This window comes from Penaeus vannamei, chromosome 23, assembly GCF_042767895.1.
Source record: "Penaeus vannamei isolate JL-2024 chromosome 23, ASM4276789v1, whole genome shotgun sequence".
In the NCBI taxonomy this organism is placed as follows: domain Eukaryota; kingdom Metazoa; phylum Arthropoda; class Malacostraca; order Decapoda; family Penaeidae; genus Penaeus; species Penaeus vannamei.
Window position 1 is genome coordinate 2556028 of NC_091571.1, and position 12101 is coordinate 2568128.

The 12101-nt window shown below is 32.1% G+C and overlaps 1 protein-coding gene across 2 annotated transcripts in view; it reads right to left on the reverse strand.

Moving 5' to 3' along the window:
* Positions 1-303: 303 nt before the first annotated feature.
* Positions 304-12101, reverse strand: part of LOC113816043 (transmembrane protein 104) — a 72040-nt gene continuing 60242 nt past the window's right edge. Inside the window, exons 4-12 of one of the 2 annotated variants that reach the window (XM_070137506.1) lie at positions 7333-7453; positions 6629-6718; positions 6312-6411; positions 5779-5887; positions 5262-5355; positions 4632-4816; positions 2490-2648; positions 2033-2272; positions 304-1592 (exon numbers count right to left, since the gene is read on the reverse strand). In XM_070137506.1, coding sequence (XP_069993607.1) covers positions 1407-1592; positions 2033-2272; positions 2490-2648; positions 4632-4816; positions 5262-5355; positions 5779-5887; positions 6312-6411; positions 6629-6718; positions 7333-7453 — 1284 coding nt within the window. In that variant the 3' untranslated portion in view covers positions 304-1406. The remainder of the gene's footprint in view (positions 1593-2032; positions 2273-2489; positions 2649-4631; positions 4817-5261; positions 5356-5778; positions 5888-6311; positions 6412-6628; positions 6719-7332; positions 7454-12101) is intronic. The other variant, XM_070137507.1, reaches the window with a different exon arrangement.

The following is a 12101-nucleotide window of genomic DNA, read 5'->3' on the forward strand; positions in this document are numbered from 1 at the left end:
CCAAAGATTCTGCATATGTGTTCTACTGTCAATTATGCAATATACCATAACCATCATTGTAAAAAAAGAAGAAAAAAAGTACATGGTTTCTCATCACAGAATGCCTACTACTAAAACATTATTTTTCATCCTTAATTTGAGCTGAATAATGAATATACACAATACATACTATAGAACAGAAGATAGAATACTGAGATCTATCTATTTACTACATGTTTCTATATATCACAAAGAACTTTATATACTGTCTTTTATCAGAGAACAGAAAGAAAAATAAGAATCACGAAACAAAAAATAATAATGATTATATATAAAATACATATTCATACATATATATATATGTACAATGATAAACTGTAAATAAAAATACAATCATATCAAGTCACTAAAACAATTTCTTTCTGTCTCCTTTTCCTATCAACCTGATTCGCATTTGACTATTTCTTCATCACCTCCAGCACCGAAGGTTTCAGTATAAAATATTCATGTTCATAGGCTCTACCTGAAGAAAATATAGGTAATTTTAAAAAGAAATTAAAAATATATATCAAATGAATAATATGTTCAAGTAACAATAATAATAGTAAGAAAAAAGAGTATTTGTACTATTGTTTTCTCTCTTTCCTTAAAAATCCGAGTTTGATACATTTTTTATCTATCTTTTTCATCTTTTTTACATCACATTATGATAAGACATTTTTTTTTCTTTTTCTCTTGTACAGTTAAAAAATTCAAATGGAATCATCCCTCTCTTCTTCAGAATCCACAAAAAATAAAAACGAAAGAAAAAATATACATATACTTTCATTCTTATTCTCCAAAATTTAACGTTTCACACGGAAACCAAAAGGTTAACAAAAGCAGTATGGTCTTACCAAGCTAGGAAGACTGGCACTATTAGAGCCAAAGTTATCAAAATAAGCTAAAACATTATAATTTTTTCTTCCAGATATGTTCCACACATACAATCTTACTACTTTATTTTGTTTTCCCTCCTTTAGCTTTCTTTGGTATGGGAAATTAGCAATGCACGTTACTCATTGCTTTATTTCCCCATTAAAAAAAAAAAGGATGATAGTCCATATTAAAAATAAAATCACAAAATTGACCAACAACTAAGCAAACCCTGATTGATGCACCTCTAAAACAAAAGGAAATCATATTGTTGAATTTGTATTTTATGGTCCGTACAACTCAAAATTGTATGTTTCTTCACCTAACCATATGATTAACATAATATTGCAATACCCAATTCATCTATATAAAATATTTCTAAAAATGCTGAAAATCTATACACATTCACTCCTCTATTGTGTATTTCTTTTGGAATATGAAACTTGTATATACAGTATATACAATGGATATATACAGTGTGACAAGCACATAAATCATCTTTCCTTACACATCTAATATGAGTCCTTCCCTACCAAATACAACGTCACAAAGATTTGGCACACGCCTGCCCACAAACATATAGCAATGAGCCACATGTAATGCTGAAGGGGCGAGGAAAAGGGATTCTTCACCCCCATGCCGATGTGCTCTAGGGTCATCTTTCTCGCATAATGGACCAAAGTGGCAGGAACAACATACTGTGAAGAAAAAAGGGAGACTGTATTGGCTGTATTCTGGTTATACATGTTTTAAGAAAGCATTAGTTTGAACAATATCAGGGATATCATATGAAGGAATAGCAAGGCATAAGTTGCTGAGTGAAAAACATAGAAAGTTTACATTATATAGTAGATAATGATTCTAAAAATATTAGACAAGTGGATTTTACATTTTCCAAATAGTTAATGATGTAGCAAAAGACTAATAAGTTCCTGTGAGAGCTTAAAGTTCTCACAGTACACACACAAAAAGAAGAAGAAGAAGAAGAAGGAAAGAAAGAAAGAAAGAAGAAAAAATAAAATAAAATAAATAAAAATACTTTCAGTGTTGTCGGCCTAGCTCGTTAAAGGTAAAAACAGCACTCTTGGCAAGGCTTCCTCACATGAAGGAAATGTGCCTAAGTAAGCTACATCCTCACCTGAATGATAGAGCCAGCGTAGGCGCCTGTGATTCCCACCAGGAATTCCACGTTGGAGGTGACGAGGCCAACGATTGTGGGCGGGATAATGGCCAGGAGCGGGAAGAGGCATCGTGAAGTAAAGAAGGAGTACCGTCGCGTTTCCCTAAGGAAGAGGCCCTTGAGGTTGTTCCGCAGAGTGATGGCTATGATGGGGAAGTTGGTGCTTAAGGTAAACACTGGAAATAGTAGTAGGAACACCTGTGGAAACAGTGCAATAAATATTAAATTTATATAAAGTGTATTCAAGGAGTGTAGAGTGTGAGAAGGGTATATGATAAGCAGGAATTGACTATTACACAATCTATTACAACACAGGAAGGTAGGGGGGTTATGTAAAATAATGTAAGACACCTGCAAATAAACTAAGCAAACACGTCTACCCTATATCAATAAATTTCCAAAAATCAAACATTACCTGAAGACAGTAAATTGCAATTGGAGTATCAACATCTTTACACCTGTCTGGCTGGAAGTTCAGGGTGTAAAGGTCATTGAGGTGCGCAAAGGCAAAGATCCCGGTAAATGCCAACAGCAAGTAAAACAGAAGAATCAACAGGTAATCTGCACCTAATAGCTGCAAGGAAAAAAAAACAATAAATGAGCATAAATAGTAGCAGCAGCAAAAAAAAAGGTAAAACACAGTATTTCTAAGTGGGAAAAAATTTCTATAGTTATAATGCAATACAAGAATTGTACATGAATAATTAGTACTGAATTCTTTGGAGCATTTCATGCAAGAAAATATCAAAGAAAAGAAATAATAATAACACTGTGTACAGATAAGCATTAATTACATGTCAACCCATCAGTGACAAGTACACACTGCCCTCTGCGGCTCTGCTTTTCTATTTTTGTTTACACGTAGATAACTTCAGAAGTGCTTTTGCTGATAGCCAAGAATTCAATTACTAGGTTTAACTCATCTCATTTTTATTTATTTATCTTTTTTATCCATTCCTTGATTTTCTGTGATTAAAATTATTCCAATTTCAATCATCATCATTATTAATCATAATAATTCTATTCCTATAATAACTACCATTACCATGACTCTACAAACTAATAAGAATAGTAACAAAAACTTTAACATTTCTGTAAATTCAAGGTGAAGTAATTACAAGTCTAGTAATGAAGTCCTTGGCGATTATGGACTTCTGATGCATTTGATTCACAGACAAAATTAATCAAGCAAAATCACTGTGGACAGTACAATTTTACTAAATACATGCACTACAGGTATCAACAGATTGATCTATGTTCATGTATGTATATATTTGTATGTATACATACATCTATATACATATACACATATACATATATATAAATATACACATATACATATATATACATATACATATACATATATACATATATATACATATATATAATACATATACATATATACATATATATACATATATATACATATACATATATACATATATATACATATGCATATATACATATACATATATGCATATATATACATATACATATATACATATATATACATATACATATACACATATATATACATATACACATATATATACATACATATAAATATAAATATAAATATATATATACATATACATATATAAACATACATATATACATATACATATATACATATATACATACATATAAACATAAATATAAATATATATACATATACATATATACATACATATAAATATAAATATAAATATAAATATATATATATATATATATATATATATATATATATATATATATATATATATATATATATATATATATATACACACATCTTTATTCTCCTATTTTACTTTTATTTCTCAATGATTTTAATAATGACTACCAACTGACATGTACCATGCATGCATTGTACCATATATAGACATGTTTTCAGTCACAAGATCTCCAATCTAAATTCCTAGATCTACTATTCATACATGGAGCGATACCATATAATGCTTAATTCATATTACATGGTCTTAAGCTACAATAAACTAAATTAGGTACTGCAAGTTTTATATAGATTTAAGGGCAATGTTTCATGAAAAAGGATATGCCAGCAGTTCTTAACCTCAATTCACCAGAGCCCCAGGGGTGCTGTGGACCTTTTCCAGGGGGTTTGGCCGAGGCCCTCCAAAATTCACTGTATGAACGAAAAACTCTTAATTGCACTTAATTTTGAGAACAAATGCTGTCAGACCTTTTACTTTACTTTTGTGATTAGCCTAAATAGTCTTGAGTTTTGATGCAATTTTGATATCTTGTTGATTTTAAAAACTGATTTCTTTTTGTCATATTTACAGTCTGCCAAATATGCAATATCTTTTGTTAGGGTTTATATGCCTTTAGAAAAGTTAAGAACCACTGTGTCAAGAGGAAATTTATTAAGTCAAGCAACCTTACATCCCCTTACATTACATTATAATCAGATTTTGGTACAGTGAGTTGACCTTTATAACTAGAATACTGTGTAAAACATCTACTATTACAATTAAAGGTGAAACTTCATCAAATAATAACCATAACATAACCAATGACTGTGAGTGGGTGCAAAACAAACCTTTAAAATAGACTTCTTTTCACTTATTGGCGTTATGAGTGCTGGTAAGGAATGGTGACACATAAAGCTATATACGCACACCCCAAACAACTGAGGGAGCTTGGTGATATCGGCCGCAGGGGGGTGACCCTGGTTCTTCCCTTCCGCCAAGAGCACAATGGCCCACGTGATCATGGTGCCCATCGCTGCAAGGCAAGCATGCATTGGTTATTAGGCAGGCTGTACACTTTATGTTGAGTCCTTTAATTCTTTTTACTGTGTGTGGATGTATGTGTATATAGAATTTATAAACTGGATGCATATCATTCTCAAATTTGGTGTGTTTTTACTTTTATATACAGAAAAACAGAAACAGACACAGACACACGCACACACACATAGTTAGACATACCTTTGTGCATACAAGTACAGTCGTACATACACACGCACAACCACATACACACACATGCACATTCTCTCATTATCTCATTCACACTCACAGTCACCCTCAATCACACTCACAGTCACCCTCAATCACACTCGCAATCACACTCACACTCACCCGCACACTCACTCTCTCACTCAAGAAAGACAATAAGAAAAAGAAAACATTTCCTTAATCCTAATCTATGCAAATAAAAGCTTACTTACCGAGCCACCTTGTGATGGTAGTCAAGATCTGCATGTACTTAGTCTTAGTGAGATTGAAGAAGACGAAGGGACCCATGACCCCAACAAAGCTAAACTGTAAATAAGAAAATAAACAATAGTAATACATTAAAAAGTAATGCGATTCATTTTGAAAAACTGATACAGAGATAACACCAACATATAAGAAATGGTTGCATAGTTTATCTCCCTCTATAAAATTTTTACTTCAAGACATATGTATTCTATTCACATTAGTTGTGTGTTTTATCAAAGTAGTTGCGTGGATCTAATATATGACTCCATATGCAATAAGAGTAGAAAAAAAAAAAAGTGACAAACTTGACAATATTTCAAATAAAACACACCTTCTCTACTTCATTACGGGCATACCACAAAATATTCCTATAGCAAAGCCTTGTTCAGAAAGTAAAGTAAAAAAATAAATTAATTAATAAACAAAAAAATAAAGGACTTTAAAACTTTGATCCATAATCAGCGAGAACAGAGTAACACTTACAGTACAGATTCTATACATTTCCATTCTGGACATGTGGGATCGACTAGAATCGGTGAAACATGGGTCAGAATCTAACAGTTCCTTGGTACAGTTCTCAGGCACATAATCACTGAAATAAAAAAACAAATATAAAAACGAAACATGGACAGAAACATCATATTTGTCTAAAAACACTATATCAATAAAACTCATAGACTGTGAAGTGGTCTAAAACAAAAGACGAGAAAAAGCTTTAAAATTTTACAAATTCAATACAACGTGATTTCCAATTTCCTTTCTCCTTTAAAAATAAAATTTCTGAAGTCATCATCTATAAACAACTCCGTAAAACATCTACAGGCTGGTAGATGCTTATGATGCCTATGTACCTCAGTATCTTAAAACAAGTATTCTTAAGCATCCCTTCATATATTCATCAGTGACAAAATCATCTTCAATAGCTTTCTGATCAAAACATTTCACCCCACTCACAAAAGCTAATTTGTCAAAACAATGAGTGAAACTAATCGAAACTTGACAGATTATAAACTTACCAGATTATGTCTCTGAGAGACTTGGCAACTGCCGCTTCATAAATAGCAAGGTCTCCATACAGGTATACGCAAAGCACAATGTAAAAAACTTTAACCCATACTGGAAAAGAAAAATCATATTACTGCTTGTGATCAAGAATGAAGAAGAAGAAGAAGAAGAAAAAGAAATACAGGTAATAAATAAATAAATAAATATGAATCTTCACTAAAAACCTTATTGGAATATTCTTAAACAATTCAATAAAGTAAGTCTTTTGTATTAAAAAAACTACAGCCCTAACTGGTCACACATTATATGAGACCAGAAGACCACCAACCTGTAGAGTAAAACAATTTTGCCATCTGACCCATCTCGATTTGTTCCTGTATCGCATAGTATTCCCCGACCGTTCTTTCAATGACTCCATCTGTTGAGGGAGAAATTATTCACAATTTCTTTAAAAGGAAAAAAGAAATGATTGAATAAATCATAAAATGAATAATAGCAGTTGATCATTACAGTTTAGGTAGAGGGGAAAAAGGCCAGAATCTTTTATGATATTCACTGTCACGCACGCACACTCACTCACAATGTAACAAAGAAACCTATTGAGCTTTATAATCTTCTTTAAGTAAATTAAATCATTCTTGCCATTCCATCTTCATTCAACCACATTTAACTTAAAACTTCTTTTCCAACTCATATTTTTATCTTTTACTTCCACTCTCCTTCTGTCTTGATATCAAATTTTAAAAATCCTTCCATTTGCAACATATTTGCACCTCTCATTACATCTTTATTCTCGTATACCATCTACATTTTCATTCCTATTCCTTCTTCCCTTCTCCTTTATAATTTGCACTTAATTCCCCTCCATTTCTACAACATTCTGAACAATTCTATTTCCTCAGTTCCATCTTTTCTCCCATTTCCATTCTAAGACCATTTTCCCTTCAAAAGCAACCCTATTTCTCCCTCTACTTCTATCTGGCCTTCAATCCTCTCTTCTTCTCCTTCCCAATTTCTCCCTTTTCCTCTCACCTGTGATTAGTGGAAGCTCTTCATCGTGATCGTCATGGTCTTCGGAGGTGTCGGTCGATCGCTGGTCAGCTTCTGCGTTTTCTAGCGTACGGCTCACAAGTTCATCAGCTACCTGGCCCCTCTGAGGATCATTGAAGAGAAAAAGATTATATGGTTACAATGCACAGAAATATTAATAATCATATAATGACACACAACCAATGTTCCTTTTATACTATTTACATACAGCATATGATTCTGTATATCTCTATACAACGTATGATTTTTATCTCATTTTCTAAAGATATATGGAAAAGACAGTTAACCAGTATATCTAAAACCACTTATCTACCTCGCCTCAGCCATCAAAATTTCTGATAATAGCCAAGCATAAACAAAAACAAATTTTAAAAAATCATTCACCACTTCCATATGTGGAAAATGACTGAGACAACATGAAAGCGAGTTTGTGAACTGAAGACTCAGTTTCATATAGGTTTTAATGTATTACTTTATTCCAGTGTTCCTATATTCTTGTAGTGTAAACCTTCAAATATGAGGCCAAATAGGGCTCAGTGTTATGTTATGGGTGAAATATGGCTTAGATTATATTTCCAAAGATTGACAGATTTATGAAGAGTTTGCACATTATTCACAAAAAGGAGGAAAATTCATTTCATAAAAAAACTAGAACAGAGAAACAACAATAAAATTTATGTATAGTACAGCAAACAAATTTCAGCAAAATAAGGAGATAGCTGAAAGCAGATTAAAGAATTGAAAAAATATAATAAGAGCTGTCATTTTCCTCAAAGCAGTAACTGAACAAAATGTATTATATATTTATCTTCTTATTAATCACTATTTTCAAGGCATGTAAAAAAGGCAAGCAAAACCATTTACATAACTTACGAGACAATATGTAACATACAAAAATTTTAATGATATATATATATTTTTTACAGGCAGAGGTCTACCCCTTTTGACTAAACTTTATGCATTCTGCTCAATCTGGTTAGTAAGTCTGATTTCAAGAAGTTCCTCTAAGAGAGAAATGTGTTTACACATTCTCTTACTAATACAACACATTATGTGGCCTCCCCACTTTTTGGTATAATGGATATCTCATCGAAAGAAGTAACTGCAAATTCAATTTAGACAAACTGCAATTTGTTTGTATTTATTGAGAATCATATAGAATGAGCAGACTCTTTTATGTAAAGCTTTTCCTCTTAACTCTCCTTGTCATAAAAGTATTAATCCATCAGCATGTAAACACAATTAATAAACTAAAATCACAGTGGACATGGCATGTATACCACACCATCCCAGTACAGTGGCTTAATGCTGGCTTTATATCATTAGCATGAAGGTCTTTGCAGAAATACTGTCTTGAGAATGATGAAAAACAAACCCATCCTCTTCAAATGAAGAGTTAAAGATTCTGTACCAATCAAAACCAAGCAACTGTAATTTACTTCTACACTATGAGGCTATGCAATGGTATAGCCTGATTTCACTTCCACGTTAATTTTCTCTTTTTTTCCAAAATATATAAAAGCGACGTGAAAAAGGTATTTTGGATATATCAAGCTATACCTTGTCACAAAGTATCTAACAAATTAACTAAACTGAAAGTAAATATGAAAAATGCACACTAGTTGTTGAGATATGACATGAATATAATCCTTCTTTACATTCAATTACATGCAACTTGCTAAATCAGTTAAGCAAGCAAGCACGAAAAGAGCTCTATAACTAAATATTGTTTTTTGCAAACAACATTTATTACTCTATCAGTTCGACAATCATCTGCATTCTGAGGATTACAAAACATCGGTAACAAAAAATGCGTCATGCAGGTCTGAGGATTACAGTGAGAAAAAGTAAAGAGAAATAGAAATAAATCTAAGAAAACAGAAAGTGAGAAATCTAGCAATGTATAAAAAAATTAATAACAATAATAATAATAACAACAACTATATTAATGGTGAACAAATAGAAAGATTGTTCAAGTTGTATAAAGAAAAAAAGAAATTATTCACTCTTATTCAAACTGTTCTCAAAAAGTGTCCCAATGACCTCATCTTTAGTCGCAAATGGTAAGAACTGTGGTGGAAAGGGCCTTGTTTGTATGGAAAATACTACACGTATGAGATGACTTGCACACATGCCTCTGAGTGTGTGTGTGTGTATGTATGTGTATTAGCCCACCCCCTCTCTTTCTACCTCTCTCTCTTTCACTCTCTTTCTCTTTCTCTTGTGTGTACATGTGGGTCTGTGTGCATGTGTGTGCTTGTGCATATAAGATAAAAATTACTGTATATGGAAATGTAAACCAAAACGAAAAAAAAAGTAACATATCAAAGTTTAAAACAAATAGCAAATTTCTATAATTTGTCAAAAAATATGTTAACTGAAATTTTAAATCTTTCCTCTTCTGTTTTATGAAATCTAAATGCAGTCAATGTATTTCTATTTCTGAATAAGGGAAACAGCATAAAAAGTTCTAAAACGGATACTGTCCCCTTTAATTCCAAGTTCATCATTCGGAACTACTAGTGTGTGAACCCCCAGTTTCTGAAACACATAGCTAATGTGCAAATCTTAAGTACAAAACTTAAAACTGGCAGTTCATAAACATGTAACACTAACTTAACCATGGAGAGGACTGTGGATTTGAAAATGATGCTGTTGACCTATCTTATGAAACATTATTCTTTCATAATCTTGATTGAAATGTCAAATCTTAAATCTAATCCAAGACCCATTGAAAAAAGAGAAAGAGATGAACATGATTTGATTACATAATGTAAACAACATACAATTATACATTGTACACAACATAAACCACAACACAAGCTTTATTTTCAAAGTTACTACAGCTCAAATAGCAAAAAGCAAACACCAGCGAAGCAAAACTCATATGGAAAATCAAAATCAATAAAAAATGAACGCATAACACCCAAAGGAAGAAATATAATGAAATGAGCAGATGAAGTGATGCCCTACCACCTCTGTCGACATGTTCATTCCCTTGTCATTCCCAACGTTCTCAAGTCTAAAGGCAGTTGACCACATTCACCACCCTTTTCCTCCTTTCCTACGTATTTTACCACTCTTTCTTACCTATCTACTCTCTTTGTTTCTACTTCCTTCCCATTCTCCTTCACTCTTTTTTTCCTTTTCTTCTTTTTCTTCTTTTGTTAATCTTGTGAAAACTCCCTCTGCCCTCCATCTTTTGCAAGTAAGAGGTATTGATTTATTCCTTGATATTTAACAAGCAGAAAGAATAGCCGCAGCCGAGGCTCCTGCAACATCTTCATCATGTTGCATATCCTCTACCCAAAGGAAGTTCAGGAAAGTTCGCTCTAAAATATTGAAGACAATACTAAAAACATGCGAGTAGTGAGAACTGCCAGTGATGTTGCTATTAACTTTATATTATCTTAGGGGAAATGATATAGATATATAACAAATTTGTACATGAATTCAGCCAAATGCATATGTAAAAAGGAAAAAAATGCAACTTGCACACTGGAACATTCACTATCTTCGTTGGAATTAAAGGGATTGTTATTAGCATTAACAAAAAACAAAATAATGCCATGCTCTTTATGCCAGTGCAAATATAGCCTGACATCTTAATTAAAAGAAATCATAACTAAAACTTTGTCATAACTATTATAGAGCTCAAAAAATTATTTGGAAGGCCTGAATTTCACTTTTATTACTATCAGTAAGGAGCAATAATAATTTTAAAATGTGCATGTGACCCCCCCCCCACCTCCCTCCACACACACACACACACTCACATTCACTCTCACACAAACTCACTCTTATTCACACTTACTAACTCATTCTCACACTCTCACTCTCATGCATGCATGCATACATATAGTCCATACAAAAAATATGTATAATTTATTCCCAAGACAGAGGAGGAAAAAAAGATAGTGCCAAAGATCAAAAACTGTTTCTTCATTGATTTCTTGACTCTTTTTTCCCTCTTTTTAAACTTGTAGCACTAACACTTTCTACATTAATAAGAATAAAAAACAATAATAAATAAAAAAATAAATAACAATAATAATAAAAAACAATAATCAAATACATTTAAGTAACAACACCCTAATTAACTAGACCTTCAACGACAGTATAAGCAACAGGGAAATTGGGGTTGCATATTTTTTTTCTATACAACATTTTGCTAAGTATCGAACAGGAAGATAATCCATTGCTATGGATTTTATCCCGAGGTCAGATCCAAACTGAATAGAGAAGGTAAGCTGTATCTTTTTTTTAACTGAAAGCAAATATCTGATAATAAATAAAAATATATATTCGTAGAATCGTATTTAATTTCCTTTTAGTTATTAGCATATCTACTTTTAAACATTCTCAGGCAATTCTGGGGCAAAAAGAATATGGTCATGACAATAATATAAGTACAAATTATTATTTACAATGCAGGCATAATACCAAAATGAGGCAAGACGAAGAAAAAAATATATATAAAGAGCTTTTATATAAATGCCTGAATTACAAACAAAAGCACAGCTTATGCGATATGGATCTGTCCTGAGAGAATAACTTGGAAGTGACAGATCTAAAGGAAAAAGAAAAAAAATCATATACTGAACTTTGGGGGGGGAAAATGCCTTTGAAACTTGAGATGCATTCACATAACCAAACCCAAACAAATAAACAACACATAAACAAAATGAAAAAAAATTGATATATGCTTCCTTTTGACTATTGGAATAATAATGATAAAAATCATAAAACTA